The 16,350-nt window shown below is 41.1% G+C and overlaps 1 protein-coding gene across 2 annotated transcripts; it reads left to right on the forward strand.

Moving 5' to 3' along the window:
• The first annotated feature begins 401 nt into the window (after positions 1-401).
• On the forward strand, positions 402-8,739 carry RERGL (RERG like). Of its 2 annotated transcripts, XM_030960370.1 has the most exons (6): positions 402-509; positions 643-699; positions 4,245-4,318; positions 5,436-5,584; positions 6,659-6,947; positions 8,184-8,739. In XM_030960370.1, exons 1-5 carry the CDS (start codon positions 458-460, stop codon positions 6,939-6,941), a joined length of 615 nt encoding a protein of 204 aa, XP_030816230.1. In that variant the 5' UTR covers positions 402-457; the 3' UTR covers positions 6,942-6,947; positions 8,184-8,739. The 2 variants fall into 2 exon arrangements, with proteins under 2 accessions (XP_030816230.1, XP_030816229.1); XM_030960369.1 differs by lacking the exon at positions 8,184-8,739 and having other exon boundaries at positions 6,659-7,587.
• Positions 8,740-16,350: the final 7,611 nt, after the last annotated feature.

A 16,350-nucleotide genomic window follows, 5' to 3' on the forward strand; every position in this document is an offset into this window, starting at 1 on the left:
TTTGGTTGTTGTTTTTTATTTGTTGTTTTTGGGGTTTTTTGAGGTTATTTTTTTGGTTCTTTTTTGGGGGGGGTTGCTTGTTCTTTTTTTTTTTAATTTAGTTTTTTTTGTTCCGTTTTTCTATTTTTGGTTGTGGGGAGTTTTTTTTGTTTGTTTTTTTTCCTGTTTTCCTTCCCCCACCATCCCCCGAGCGCACCGAGCGGAGGAGGAGGAGGCGAGGCGAAGGCCACCCGCACAAAGTTGGCGCGGCCGGGGGACACCGGAGGGGAGGAGGAGGAGGAGGAGGAGGAGGAGGAAGGCGCCTCTCAGAATCCTCAGAGGCCGCGGGGAGCTGCACCTCCCCGGTGGGAGGAGGCGGGCAGAGGCTGAGGGATGCGGGGTGCGGGATGCAGGATGCGGGGCGGCGTCGCCCGAGGCGCTTTAAAGGCTCGCAGGCAGCGGGGGCGGCGGCGGAGCCATGAGCGAGGTGAAGGTGGCCGTGCTGGGCGGCAGCGGAGCCGGCAAGTCGGGTAAGGGTGAGGGGGGAGAAGCAGGGAAGGGCTCGGGTTTGGTGGAGGGGGAGGCGAGGCCCCGCTAATCCCGGTTTTGATAATCCTGGCTCTGCTAATCCTTATCCCGGCCCTGCTTGCTTCCCTCCCGCAGCGCTGGCGGTGCGGTTCCTGACCCGGCGCTTCATCGGAGAGTACGCGTCCGGAGCCGGTGAGCGCCCCGCGGGCACGGAGGGAGCGATGGATAGAGGGATGGATAGAGGGATAGATAGAGGCAGGGAGGGAGGGATGGATAGAGGGAGGGATGGAGGCAGGGCTGGATGGATGGATGGATGGATGGATGGATGGATGGATGGATGGATGGATGGATGGATGGATGGATGGATGGATGGATGGATGGATGGATGGATGGATGGATGGATGGATGGATGGATGGATGGATGGATGGATGGATGGATGGATGAGGGAGGGAGGGAGGGAGGGAGGGAGGGAGGGAGGGAGGGAGGCAGGGCTGGATGGATGTAAGGATGGAGGTTTTTTTCCCCTGGGGAGAGCTAGTGCTAGATGTGTGTTGATATATGTATGTGACACAGAAACTGCATTTAGGGGGAGGCAGTGGCTTAGAGCTAAGAGAGCGCAGTGTTATGTGAAAAAGTGCATGAACAGAAATGACAAGGGTGGTAGTGCTAATATTAAAATCTCAGCATTAATTAGTTTGACTGCCAAACTCCCAAAAACCTCACTTCTTTTTCAAACCAAAACATTGTATCACGTATTTTCTATCTGGCAAGCTCTGTCTTGTTGAAACCTGTAAAACTCGTGCTCTTTCACAAATCTGTAGTTTGGTTTGTCCATCCTGAAAGTAAAGGTTTAAATAGCAAAGCACAGAGTGCATTTCCAAAGCACTGCTTCCAAAAAAGCAGATATAAGTGCTTAACAAATGGTAGAAAGTGGAGTAGCATTTCTTGATTACATCTGGTCTCAACAATATCCCATTACTTCTATTGTGAACTGTAAAGTTTTTTTCTCACAAGGCGTTGTGAGTGCTTTTTTCCCTTGCGGTTCCCCAAGCGCTGATTTGAGGGAGAATTTGGGTGTGGTAGAACTTTGCAGGGAGATGACAATTTCCTCTCTGTTATGGGTGGGGGGTCCTGTGGGGTGTGACCCTGGGAGAAAAGGGAAAGGGGAAAGGGTGAGCCGGGGGTCGGGGGGAGATCGCTGCTCTCAAAGCGGCTGGGGAGGGGAAGAGAACCGGGCTGAGACTGGGGTATGGTCAGCTCGACCAGAGAGAGCAAAGGAATAGACTAAAAACCCCAAAACAAGACCTGTTCTACCGAATATCCCCTCCTTGGCTCCAGGGGATATTCAGATTGTTTAAGGGCACGGGGGGTTAATCAAAGCGTTAACGCGATGCCCCAGTGGGGCAGGAGGGCGCTGCTTTGGTGGCTTTGAGGAAAGCCTGGCTGGTCTCAGGATTAAATGTCCCTTTGGTGCCATTCGTGTCACTTTCGTTAAGACACTTCTAAATCTAGGAATGGCAAAGCAGGACTTGAACTTTTACATCCTGGGTGGAAATACCTTTCAGCTGATGCACAAATAACTCTGGAAGTGTGCTGCCACCCCAGCTGATGTGGCAGGAGTCCCAAAACTTAACGAGACACAGAGATTGCCCTCCTCTACCTCACTCTCCCTGCTAAAGTAAAGGATTCTCTCTGTTACATTATTTTTCAAGATGTATTACACTCTCCATGCTTTCCTCCCCCCTTCCCCCACAGGAATCAGAGTAGCTTCTAGTGATCTGTAATTAACAAAGAAAAAGGAAGGAAAAACTTAACATAAGAACAGAGAAAAGAAAAAGAAAAAAGAATGAAAACAGAGAAAAGGAAAAGAAAAATGAAGGAAAAACTTAATGAGGAACAGAGATTACCCTCTACCTCACTCTCCCTGCTAAAGTAAAGCAATCTCTCCGTACTTTTTTTTCCCCTCCCCACAGGAATCGGAGTAGCTTCTAGTGATCTGTAAATAACAAAGAAAAAAGAAGGAAAAACGTTATGAGGAGCAGAGAAAAGAGAAAGAAAAAAAAGAAAGAAAACAGAGAAAAAGAAGGAAAAACTTAACAAGGAGCAGAGATTGCCCTCTACCTCACTCTCCCTGCTACAGTAAAGGATTCTCTCCACGCTTTTTTCCCCCCTCCTCACAGGAATCAGAGTAGCTTCTAGTGATCTGTAAATAACAAAGAAAAAAGAAGTACTAAGGCAAATTGCAGTGAACATACCCAAATGAACTTATTCTGAAGGAAGAGCTACAATTGTTCATGTGTGCTCTACCATTATTTGTCATTTTACAAACACAGTGAGCAGTTTGTGTCCCAGCTGGCTGCTCTAGGTCTAAGCTACCACATGTAAATTATGTGCTCTCTGTGCTCTCTCTGTGTTCCAAGCCACCTACAACCAAAACCAGGTTTTCTCAGCCTCCAGTGCAGCAAGTCATGTAAAAGGCATGTCAAACCCCCAGAACATTTTCATTTTTTAACAAATATTTGTTGGAAGATAAGTTTAGCACTGTTTCTAGAGATGAGGAAAGTGGTAATAGAGGTGGTAAAATAAAGATCATGCTGCTATTAGTGGAGTCAAAATAATAATTAAAAGTTTGTTTAATTAAGGAAACAAGCAAGGGGCTGTAGATATTATACCCTGAGATGCTTGGGACTGATAGTTACTCATCAGATAAACTCTTAAGATGAGCATGAGGAATGCTGAGGATGCTGAGTTCCAGAGATCACTGAGCTATCCCTCATTGCAGTTTTAAGTGTGTTTTCTGTACTGTCAACACCAATTCTTGTCCATGTAGCTCAGAAAGTGACAAATGATAGTGCAGAAAGCCTGTTGGCAACCACAAACTGCTTACCCTTGCTCAGAACATCCTGCTGCTTTAAATAGTAGTGATGGTGTGTTTGCAGTAGAGTTCCCAGTGCTGGTGGAGAGTCCTAAATCTGAGACACTGCAGAACTATTTTTGGACTAGATCCTAAGGACATGGTCCTGTAAATACTCTTGGTCTAATGCTGCCTGGTATGAGAACTCTTAAAGCACCAGAAGCCACAGTAAATAAATATTATTGCTAAATAACACTTCTGTGCAGAATCAGAGCTGCACATTTGATAATCATGAGCCCTGCTATCAAGCTGAATGGTGATCAGCATTTAGCTGATTGTGAGGATTGTGAATTCCCCTCACCTCTGGTTTAGAAGAGGAAAAGCAGGGTATGAAAGTATTTACTCACCAAGACTTTGATGGGAGCACCACAGAGAAATGGGTTTGTCTGCCTGAGGGGTTGATTGGTGCAAAAATCAATAGGTTTGTTTTCAGTGCGTGTTCAGAAAAAAAAGGCAAACAACCAGTCAATAAAACCAAAACCACAAAGCAAACAAAAACCTTCCCTAACAACCTTCCTCAAAAAACCAGATCAGAGCCAAAAAAATTCTAAATTTCTTGGGAAACCAATCAAATAATCAGTATTCAAGGAATCCTCAGTATTATCAAATTTCCAAACAAAAAACCCTTCCCTAACAACCTTCCTCACCTGCAAAAAAAACCCCAGATCTGTGACAAAAAAAAATTCTAAATATCTTGAGAAACCAATCAAATAACCAGTATTCAAGGAATCATCAGTATTAGCACATTTCACTGATGCCTTTTCTTTTCACTGTCATGCCCAGTCAGTAACACTGATTTTCTTTGGATAATATCTATCTTAGAATGCATCTACACCAAGCACTTGTGCCTGGACGGGAGGCAGATACACCTGGAAATTTATGACCCTTGCTCCCAGGTAAGAATTTAGCAGGAGGAGGATAAAGAAAAGCTGCTCTTCATTACCTGTCTATATGGTAACAAGGGTCAAGGGGTTATAAACTTTTAATTGTTGGAATTTGTGCCTACTCTTTTGGGTTTTTTTTTTAAAGACTGAAATTTTGTAGTTCTTGGGGCTTGGAACTACTGAGTACTTTCCTGTTAGCAGGAGAGATTTTGGTTGAACATATTTGTGCTAGCTCTCTCTGAGCTGTCTGTACTCATTTTTTTTTCCCTTAAGAACAAGGCCAAACTTTGGCTGTTTAGCAAAGCAAATGATTTTTTTTTTTCTGATTAGCCTCCAGTTTTTCATCTATTTTAGGTCCTATGGGCTTGCTAGCAGCTGCCAAGTCATGTGCACAGATAAGCTAATTTTAAATAGTTTTGAAATGACACTCCTTTGCTTAATGGGACAGTTTAAAGCTGTTGCTTTCTGGAAATCAGAAGTGTGGCAGCTTCTTGGTGTGAAGAGGGTCAAGGATTAGTATAACCCTAATATCACGCAAGTGACTTTTGTCACTGGTTTCATTAAACTCAACTGCAGATTGAAAGAAGATTTTTTTTTTCCTAGCTCTTCAGAAATTTAACATATGGGTAATTAGTGTATGAAACTTGAACAATTCAAAGGGGAAAGAAAATAAATGAAGGAAACCCTTAAGCTTACTGTAGTCAGAACATTAGGAACAAGCAAACCAGAGCTATAACCACAAAACACACAAATATTGATGGCTCCTGTGTGTTTCACTCTCATGTAACCCTGCAGAATATTAAGCATAAGCAATGGCTGTACAGGTGGAATTGTGGAATTTCACTGCTTAAACCAGGTGTAAATATTTCATAATGAGATTGTCGGTGATACAAAGTGCCATTTTTGATGTCGGTTTATTTATTTGTATAAATAAATTTATACAAATATAAAGGCTTTATTTATAAGGCTCTTGGAGCAGCACTAGCCTGAATTCATCGCCAGCACCTTGACCTATTAAATATCTTCTGCAATGAAAGTTACTATGTCCTGGCATTCACAGTGACAGAGAAAAGGTTCTGGAGTGGCAATAGTAACATTATTTTTCTGTGTGCTTTTGCACCTCTTTCAGCCCCAGCAGGGGAAGCTGTCCCTGGCAGATGAGCTCCACTGGGCTGATGGATTTATCATTGTCTATGACATCAGTGACAGAGCATCATTTGCCTTTGCCAAGGCGCTGCTCTACAGGATCCGAGAGTCTCACATAGGAGTTTGTAAAAAGTAAGTGGCATGATTTATTTTTTTTTTCCCTTAGCAAGACCCTTTTGTGAGCTTGCAGGCTATCCTAGCAGCAATTAAAATCCAGCAGCATCAAAGTGATGTAACAAAATGCCAACAATAAGGTAAAATATGTGTCAAATTGCAATCAATTTTACTGTATCCAAACCCAAGTACATCAGGATTTTTGTTCTTATTTCTTACAGAACTAGTATTTAAAGTATTGCCATAAAAATTTCTGCTGCGTTGCACAGGCAAAAAAGCCTGGCACAGTCAGTCTGTGCTTTTACTCTCCCACTCCATTACCAATGGAGATGCACAAATACAGGGGCTGAAGAAAAGCATTTCCCACAACAAAGGAAAGTAATACCACAAATATCTCCTGAACTGCCTTTGCTGGTGACCCCAGCATAATTTGTGCACATGGGTGACCATATGGAAAGAAGGAAAGTACTTTAAAAAAAAAAGAATCACCAGATCTGCGGGTGTGAGTGTGCATGGGGCTGTGTATTCCTGCATCAGTCAGCTGAGGTGGTTTCTAAATAAAAGAGTGAAATCCTTTACCTGTATCAGAAGAGAAGTAAAAACGCCCATTTTTCTGTCTGTTTTACTGCAGACCATTCTTAATTAAGGTTAATTTCTGAAAGGAAAAATTTTAGCAGAAGCTGGGAATTAGATTTCCTGTGTTTCTTTCTGATTTATGCCACTGACACTGATCTGTGTCTTGGACCTGCAAATGGAGATAATGATCAGGTTGCTTCTTCATGAAGTCCAGGTGCTGACAATATACTCAGCAGCACAGAGCATGAAAAAAGCAGTGGATTAAAAATATATTAATTCTTTGAGTAGAGAAAAAAATGAAAATCTACTAGTAGAGAATAGCTTGTCTGGAAAATCCTTTGACAAATGGAAAACTAGACTTCTTCCTGGTAAGGTGAGGGGGGCTGGTTAGTTCATTTTGGGTTTTTTTGCAATGCCTGTTATACATGCATGCTTTTCATACACACTGAATTTAGCACAGCACATGACACAGCATGGTACATCTCTTTTCTCAAACTGGAACCTTTTTCATTTCAGGATGGTCGAGTCATCAATATTTTTGGTTGGCAATAAACAGGATTTATGCCACATGAGGGAGGTTGGCTGGGATGAAGGACAGAAGCTGGCAATAGACAACAAGTGCCAATTCTGTGAACTGTCTGCAGCAGAGCACTACCAGGAGGTTGTGGCAATGTTCACCAAGGTGCTGAGGAATATCACTGCCAATTCCAAAGTGAAGGAGAAGAGACGACCAAGCGGTTCCAAGTCAATGGCCAAGTTGATCAACAATGTGTTTGGGAAGAGGAGGAAATCTGTGTAAGAGAGGGTTAGTCCCGAAGTTGGAACAAGCTGAAATAATGGAGCTGAGCTCTTGGGATTCACTGAATTTCCTCCAAAGGTCAATATGTGGAGGAGTAAGACAGTAGAAACCAAAGGTGGGAGATAGTATGGTCTAGACCTGGAAGACCTGACCTATTTCAGCTCTGCTGCAGATTTACTGTATAGGGCAGTGCTCTTTAAACAGTAAGCTGCTCCAGAGGAGAGGTTTAGTCTGTATTTATTCAACACCAGCATGGTCTTGGATAGAGCTTCTAGGCGCAACTGAGGTATAAACAGATAAATAATTTCACAGATTCACTTCTATTGGAAAAGATCCTAAGTCATCAAGTCCAGTCATTAACCAAACACTACCAAGTCTACCACTAAACCACATAATATCCAGTAAACTCAGTCTTGCTGATCAAAATCTTACTTCAGAATCCTGAGTAGTATTTTTTTTTGGTGTGTGTGCAAGAACATTTGCACTAAGAAAAGTAAAATACTGCAGCTTCATATGGTAATGTATTTGTATTTAACTCAGGTCTTTGTGTGCCTTACACTTGCTGAAATTCATATGAATTCAATGCTTAGACACCAAGTCTACAAAAGGTATTTACCTGCAGAGCTGCCTTGCAGAGGCACCAGAAGTAGGGAAGCAGATATATAAAGCAGTATTGTCTCCTGTTTCAGTATCTTTTTTATTCCATGAGTGATGAGAGAAAGTGGAGAGGGTTGAGGAGTGTGGGAGCTGAAATGTTGGTGAAATGTTAGTCAGTGAGCACTGGACTGTTTTGGCAAGGTGGTTGTTGAGTGAAATAATTTTACAGCAAGGGCCAGGATAAGGTTTGGGTTGATCCCTTCCACAGAGCAGCTTTTGTCAGCTCTAACAAAAGTTTCATTAGCTGCAAGGTGGGTGTGACTGCTCCATCTCAGATGGCAGCAGGAGCTTGGAAGGCACATGGTAAAGAGCACAAGTTCCTTAAGATATCTGCCTGGATTTAAAGGTCAGCCTGCTGGTGAGACCTGTGCTCCCAGAGAGTGTTTCGCCTAATAACCAATGTCCTTACAGCTACTCATGCCTGTGGAATTGAAATGCCACAGAGAGAGCACTGAGTACTGCTAGCTACACTTTTCAGATGTGGATATTAAACATCAGCTGGGTTTAAATGTGTTGTCAGTTGACATTCAGAGCTTTTACTCTAGACGGCTAAATAAGGGCTCAGCAAGTGCTGTTCTCATACAGAAATTATGAAGGGGAAGTGATCTGAAGAGGAATTGCTGCCTCCTACCCACTCCAGGGGACAGCTGGGATTCAGTCTTTGTGGGATGCTGAGTTGAAGCCTACCTCTGCTCTGAAATTTTACCTGCATTGAAACTAAAAGTTTCAGGTTTTTTTTTTTTTACTTTCAGTTTTTGAGTGTTCACCCATAAGGCAACATAAAAAGGTTACATATGAACTTAGCAGTAAAGTTGTAAAATAGTACTAAAGCACATTTTATTGTGCTGACCAAAGATCACTTTCTTTTTTTAAGCAAAAGATACTGTTGATTTCACTTGTTATAAGACTAAAAATATTGGAACATAGTTCTCAGTTGACAGGCACAGAGTTGCTTTGTTTTCCTGCAGATGCTGCTCTGCCATATCAGGAGCATTACATTTTAAGTGCATGGTCAATATCTATGAGACTGAATGTGCAGATTTCTCATGTACACCTTTCAGATTCCCAGCCCACACAGGATTCCGGATCTACCAACAGACATTTGTAGCTTTACTTTGCTCTAGCATTGCCAGATTCCAGAACTCTTATTTGTATTTACTGCTCTGGTATTAAATAAACTGGATATAAGATGGATGTATTAATTATTTTTGTTTTGTTTATTTTGCATTTACTCTGGTATAAGGCTTTTGTTTTGACTGCTATAAAAGGGAAGCACTGTGCAGATCTGAAATTCCCAGATTTACCTTCTCCAGTCTGAATCAGCCCCTTGCATCAAAGAGAAACTCTGGGCTGTGTTTGCTGAGCACAATGAAGAAACCCTCACTGCCTTTAAGCAGTGAAGAGAGCCTTTTAAATATAGCTTTATCCCTTAAAAATTAGTCAAAACAGCCACAGAGAGGCCAATTAGTTGTGCTCATATTCCTGGGAATGTGGGATTTCTGATAGATGGAACCTGTAGTACAGCCCAAAGTCTTTTTGTGTGTATGAAGTGTTGAAACAGAGAGTAGCTGTCATCTACAGGGCCATGTGCTCACCTGAAAACCTCCTGAAACAGCTGCATCATGTAGAAACACGATGATTAAGACTTAAGCATACTAAAACACCCAGCACAGACATAATTTGGTGTTCTCAGCATCAGGATTTCATTTATCTTTCATTGCTGATAAGTGCAGGTGTCCAAGAATGCAGAATTCTAAAGCAGGTACACATTCTCCCATTCTAAATGTATTTTTTAAATTACTTTTTAAAATGAAGGCCTTTAAAAATACTTAAAAGGCTGAGATATATATATATATGATTTGCTAAGTGTTCTTAGAGTTCTAACAGGGAAGGAAATGTATTAACTGGCACAGCCGCATTGCAAACAAGAAATTAGCAAGAACCCTGTTTATATAAACAGTAAATGAAGTAAATGATGTCTGATGCCCAGCCTTGACAGTGACATCACCTGGAGAATATCAGGCTCATTAAGGAGTGTGGAAATTGAGCTATTTGTGTCGTGACATATTGCTTCAGCACACAACCCCATCCTTTCTCACCAAAAGATTTTGAAATTGTTGTACAAGAATTAAAGGTTTCTTGCTGTCACACCTAGAAGTCCTTGTTTATATGAACTTCCTTGTTTCAGTAGAATTTTGCCTGAGAAAGGGACTCAGAATTGATGTTCCTTCTGCCTGTCTTCAACTTGTTTTTACTTTGGAAACAGTGACATAGAAGCAAAGATAGAAAGAAAGAATTTTCAGTAGAAAGAGATTCTACTGAAATATAAAGGTAATAGCTCCTGGCTCCCAACTGCTGTCTCTCAGAGCACTTTCACAGCTTTTTGAAGCTCCTTCTCACTACAGTTTTGAAATAAACAATTTAGACTAACACCACCTCAGCTCTTTTTCCCACTGTCTTGTCTGTATGCATTAAACTCTTTTAGAAAATCCCACTGAAATCATGTTCACAACAGGGCAGAGGGGAAAACATCACAGGAAAAATTGGAGTATGATACTCCTGGAGAAAAAGAATAATGAAGTACAGTATTGAGCAGCCCAACCAAACATGCTGTACTCTGAAAACAAAAGTAACTACCATGGGCTTTTTCAGCCCATTGCTAGAAGCTGATTTCTGAAGGGATGGGGAGGAGAACATTGAGCCATGTGGGGAGAGCTGATGCTTTTCTCTCTCTCTGACTACACTGCTTTGAAGACGAGATTTGAAGATGTCTGATCCTGGGTCTCTCTAGCTCTGAGGCAGAGAGAGGCATGGATGCTGTGGCCATTGGCTTCAATTGTTGTGATCCTTTCCCCAACAGCCAGACCTAAATCACTCAATGGTATTTTACAGAGCCTACACTAAAAAGAAGAGGAATATGAAAACCACTGAAAACAGAACTAAAGTGCAGTTAGCATCCAAGAACATGCAGTTAGCATCCGAGAACATGCTAATTTTCCATCAGGATGCCTGTTGGAACAGGTGCTCTAGGCCAGTGAGGTTTCCTACATTGCCTATGGACAGAGGAACAAAGTCCAGTTCTGATTCAGCTGGAAATCAATCCTTGCCTTCCACTCTGAATCAAGAAATACATAAAAAAAAAAAAAAAGGGAGAGAGAGACAGACTATTAGAATAATCCAGAGCAATATTAAACTGTACATTAAAAACCATGAAACCTCTACCTTCTCTCCACAGAACACAGACCTCTTCATACCCTTAATGTGCCCACAGGGAATGCAAACAAGGGGAAGCCAAGTTTTGATGTGCACTTCAGGCAGTTTGAAAAGCAAAGCATCTGTTTACATGCCTAAAAGTGCACCTGGGCACCTGTCAACCTGTATTGTTTTAAAACTTTGGTTTGATATTTCCATAAAGAAGCACTGTTGTAAATGCCAAAGTCTTCTGTTGTGTTAGTTTGGATCCTTCCCCTCCATAACTGATATTATGTGAGACAGGCAGACTATTCTGGGCAGAAAGTTATTTTTAAACGGGCATTACTCTTTTCCAGAAACAGACTGTAAATTTCTGTCCTCTTTTAATTGCTTTACAAAGTAAATTGAGTCCCTCTGGTTATATAATTAATATCCACATTTAGCCCTATATATTTGACATGACTTGAGCCATTTACTGCTACATTCATTTTTCAAGACTGGCTCTAGGAGTTCAGAGAAGCATTTAATTACTGCTGAACTCTGGGAAATAGCCAAAGTTTTTCCAGGGAGGTGTCTTAACGCTACTGAGAAACACATACCACAAACAAGAAAATTGGAGCAGAGTGATCCCTCTGGCCAGGTCTTTCTCCTTGTACACTCCTCTCCTCATATTGAGCAGTAAAGTGTCACCATATCTATACTATGTAATGCATTTTACCACTTGAAATAAATATAAAGAAGTGGAAATTAAAGCATCTGACCTTAAAAAAGCAGGAATTTTGGCATCTGGTGAAGATTTCATTTTTTAATAAACACCACTTTTTAAATAGGATTCTCACAGGTTTTTGGATGCAGTGTGGGGTGCTTTTTGGGTTTTTTTTCCCCCAAGGTGATTTCTAGCATTCCAGATGAATTCCCCCCAGAATAAACTTTATTTCAAAGATGCTGTGAGCTCCATGAAAGTTCAATAAACTTTTGTGGAGTGCCTTTTAAAAGTAAGCCACTGTGTGAGGCTGAGAATCCCGACAGCTTTCCTGCTTCCAACACCTCCCTCTCGTGGCGTTTTCCCCTCACTTCATCCCTCCTCGGTTGAAACATCCCTGTTAATAATCCAGGAGCGCTGATCACAAAGCACAGGTGAAACCCCTCCTGCCTTCCAACACGATAAAATTTTGCAATGGATTTTTTCTGTGTTTAACAACGTGAAATCTCATAGGCTTAACTGGAGAGGATTTATTGGTAAAACTGCAGGTGTTGGGAGGGTTTTATCACGACTGACTCTTCTGGGCTCATCTGTTTCACTGAAATAAAGTTCAGCTCTCTCATCTAAGGCACTGGAAAGTTTCTTGTTAACATCCCCTCCATGCATATTAATATCCTCAAGAAGGGGCTCCAAAGCTTCTGTCCTGTTTCCTGACACACCTGTTGGTCTGAGCACAGGTTTCACTTCCACCTTGTCTTTCTGCAGCTTCCTGAGGGTGTCATCCCCAGAGCATGGCAGAGAGCAAAGCTAGGCTTGGGCAAGAGCGTTTCTTCTCTTATCTGCAAGCTGTAGTACAGACACACTGCATCAACCTTTAAATAAGCAAAGTCACTTCCTGAAAAGACCCTGAGGTTGGGTTTGCCCAGCCCAAAACAGAGATCTGCTTCTAGATTCCCCCCTCATCCATATCCCTTTCTACCAAACAATTCACTTCATCAAGGTGGTGCCTCAAATAATGCAGATGACTTACCCTCCACAAGGCATTAAAGTCTCCACCTGCTCTAAAGGTAATTAGAGTTGGGGATCTCTGAAGTTAAGGTGAGATGAATCACGTTCCAAATACGGCCTCTTGGGGCTCTTTTCTGGTTATTTTGTCCTTCATCTTCAGCACTACAGAGCCCATCTGTCCTACTTTACCAAATCATTGGAGTCCCCATGGTTAGACAATTAATGTCTAACTTGAGATGACCACTGGGTCATTTAATGCTAAATTTATTTCATATGATTGATCAGAGTGCTGGATTATATTTGATCCCTGCTGAACTTCACCAAGCACCCTGAAATCCAACTGTCACAAGTGAAATTAATGGATGAACTGGAACTGAGGATAAGTTAACTGAGTACTGCCACAGACTGCTTCCAAGCTAGCTCATTAAAAACTAACTAGCAGACCTTGATGGTTCACTGCAGTCTGCAGCAAAGCCATATTTTAAAAGCTTGGCTATGGTAACTCCAAAAACCTAAGGTGGAGCAGAAAGTTGAGTCAGGTCTTCCGACTTCCAAGCTCATGATTCAACTAATCAATTGTTTTTCTGACTTGGAAAATATGTTTCTCCAAGTTGTGTGTGAGCAAAGCCATCAGCTCACTTTGTGACTTATTCTGATAGCAATTACCAGCCATATGGGATGAACCAAGCTCATTACTTGCAAACAGACAGCATAAAATCTCTGCACCACTATGCCTTCATTTGCTGTTGCTCACGTCCTTCTCTTTGCAACTGAAGGATTTGGCACCAAATGGCTTTAATTCACATTATTTCATTAAACAGGCAGTTTAACTATACAAAAAAGTTGTTCAGTGCGTTGTCTCCTTTAGGCTACTGAGGTGAGGTCACAGTCACACCAGTTTCTGAGCACATCCCCAGCTATTCCAGCACCCAAACATCAGAATGAGATGCCCAGCAGACGCATGCTGCTGACTACCTTACCAAAAGTGCCAGTCAGGGTTTCGGCCTTATATTCTGAGAATTTTTTCTAATAATCTTAAAGAAAATGCACTTTGAAACTTGACTTCCTCTTTCAAATTTCTCTCACAGGTTCAGAAGTTGTTGGAGGAGAACGTACTGCCAGGGCAGTTCAGAAAATGTTCATTGGGTATCTAGGCTGAAATGTCATTTTCCACTTTTTTTCCACCCTTATATATTTAAATTGGTAAGCTATAACAGAAATTACTTCATAGTTTCTTTCACACGAGATATCACATGAGATAGCTTTTACTTTGCAATGAGATGGTTGCATACAAAAAAAACTAATTTAAAAACAATCCTCATCTACAACAATGGATTTTTAGCAATGCCTCTTGCTGGCATATAGCTAGGCCTTATTCTTCAACTCCTCTGCCTGAGAATGCCCTCTGAGTGAGCTTTCCTACTTATTAACCACAAGTCACATAGGTAAAGGTACTTGTGGATAAGGGTTCTTGTGATTGCTGGGCTGATCTAAATGGATGCACAATTATATGATTAAATACAACAACATTTTTTACTAACTACATATAATTTTGGCTGTCACTCAGAATTCAATTGCATTAGATGATTCACTAAATGACTGAGGCAGCCTGGGATCTGTCCTATACAGACCTTAGGGAATACTGCAAATACTGAACTAAATCACACAACTTATCTTAAATGCAAATGGGGAGGCTTTACAAAGAAACTAATCTATACTCATCTTTTACTGTATTTGATGTCTCCTTCTGTTTGCTTACATTTTGGATCATTAATACAGATTTAAAAACCTATACTATTGTTGATGGAGCTCTTTCTCTTTCCAAGCAGAGAGTGCATGCAGTTAGGCCTATGTTAAATGGAACAACAGTATATGCAAGTTGATCTGTCCTGAGTGGTCCAGTCTGGTTTCACAGAACAAGTTAAACTATTTTTTTTTCCTCATATCACCTTTTAAATAGTTCCTCCAAAGTTTCTCTTTATTCCGCTGTAAATCTCCTAGGAGTCACATCAGCTCTACTCAGCTTGGCAAGTCACTCTTTCCTCCTTTCTGTTGGTTCCCCTCAGTCCTGCTTCAACCCCTGGGTCTCATTGCAAAGAATTTAGTAGCAGACTCTGATTATTAATGCATAAAAGAGATACAGTACAGTTTATGGTCATATCCTGATCCATGTTTGACATAATGCACTGATGCATGTCTGGGTGCCATGGGAGAAATATTTCCCTCTCTTCCCTTGTGCACATGCAATAAATCTGTTGTGTTTTTGGAAATCCATGCTAAAATATTCCAGTGCAGATATATCCCTACAGGGTTTTGACTAGGGCAATACATACAACACTTTAAATGTGTGTACCAGGACTTGTGAGGCTGGCACAGATAACCTGATCATGCTTTGGAACTTCTGCATTTCCAGTTCTGCCTCCCTGGCTCTGCCCTGCTTGTCTGAAATTGCCATTTCTCCAGACCCACAGAGCTACCTTGTACCTTTGGAAGGAACACACACAGAGCCTTTAGTCCAAACCTTCTTTTTCCCCAGCTAACTCCCTCTCTTTCCCCAGCTGATCAGAAGAGAAGCAAGTCTTTGTTTTTAATTTGATTAAACCCCGGGTCAAATCCTGCTTGCTGTTATTCTGGAACAAACACAGAATGACTCCAGCTTTACAGTGCTACAAGTGAGAATTAAATTATGCCCTGAAAATTCATTTAAAAGACTTTCAGACACTTAAACAGATGGATAAATCAAGCACAGATTCTCAGGTCAACCCCTACCAGAAGGCATCTCTCGTCTGACTCAGGGTGGAAGGAAGATGCTGTGATAGCAGCTAACAATAGAAAGGGAGTTACAGTAAGGGTGGGGAATATTTTTCCTTACCAAATTCACTTGATTTAATGCAGGGCTTGCAAAATTAACGGTGGCTTTGAGTGATACCTGTATGTTTTATAGGTTTATAAATTGATTGTAGTAAAATCTTACACGTCCTATATCACTAGGTATTGTTTCAGCCTATTACAGGAGATATCTATCTAGAGTTGACTGAATTGTATTAATCTGATCCTAGTTTAATGATGCCTTAACATTTTTATGGGAGAATTTAATGTTTGCAATATCCATGTTCCTTATTTGAAAGTGTGACTTATAGGTTCTCATCTCCCTTAAATTATGAAATCCTTCAGCTAATAAAGGAAAATGATTATGGTTTGCAAAAAAGGCAAAGTCATTTAACAATCCATATAACTGTCTATTGTAGGTCTTTGCATAATAATTGTAATTTAGCTATTAGAAGTTCTAAAGGCAGTTATCACTCATATGCTGCAATTCTGAGGAAATAAGTGAAAACTCAAATTATTTAAAGACTTTGTACTTTCCAAAGACAGGGAAAAAAAAAACTAACAGAAATCAATAATACTTTCAATAATGAAAAAAAATGTTCTATTGAAATAACCAGTTGTTGGTGGCAATTTTTCTAACTATTCAATATTAAAATGTTCAACTTGTCCCCATTTCACTATCACAAAAGGATCTTCATTTTATAAAGCTATTTCTGTGAGCAGAGAAAGCCAAGTTAGGAATGGAACTTGCAATTCTTGATGCCCAAGAATTCTCATTTTCCTCCTGGGCACTTGAAAAGAGGTGAACACAGAAATTAGACAGGTTGCAAACCTGGAGAATATTCAATTTTGAATTTTAAATGACAATCTAAATTTGACTTCATATCTAGTGTATGCCTTGACTATTTCCTTCAAGGACACTGAACACTTGAATCCAGCTTATCAAACTGGTCAACCAACTTTGTGTCCCTCCAGAGAAACAGGCTGGAGTTAGCTCAACACAGGGCCATGAGGATGATT

Source organism: Camarhynchus parvulus, chromosome 1A (assembly GCF_901933205.1).
Source record: "Camarhynchus parvulus chromosome 1A, STF_HiC, whole genome shotgun sequence".
Lineage (NCBI taxonomy): Eukaryota > Metazoa > Chordata > Aves > Passeriformes > Thraupidae > Camarhynchus > Camarhynchus parvulus.

Bases quoted from the DNA above. Each gene is read 5' to 3' on its own strand.
- RERGL (XM_030960370.1), top strand. From the start codon at position 458: ATGAGCGAGGTGAAGGTGGCCGTGCTGGGCGGCAGCGGAGCCGGCAAG. The intron at 700-4,244 runs GTGAGCGCCCCG...TATCTATCTTAG, and splicing joins AGAGTACGCGTCCGGAGCCG to AATGCATCTACACCAAGCAC. The intron at 4,319-5,435 runs GTAAGAATTTAG...CACCTCTTTCAG, and splicing joins TTTATGACCCTTGCTCCCAG to CCCCAGCAGGGGAAGCTGTC.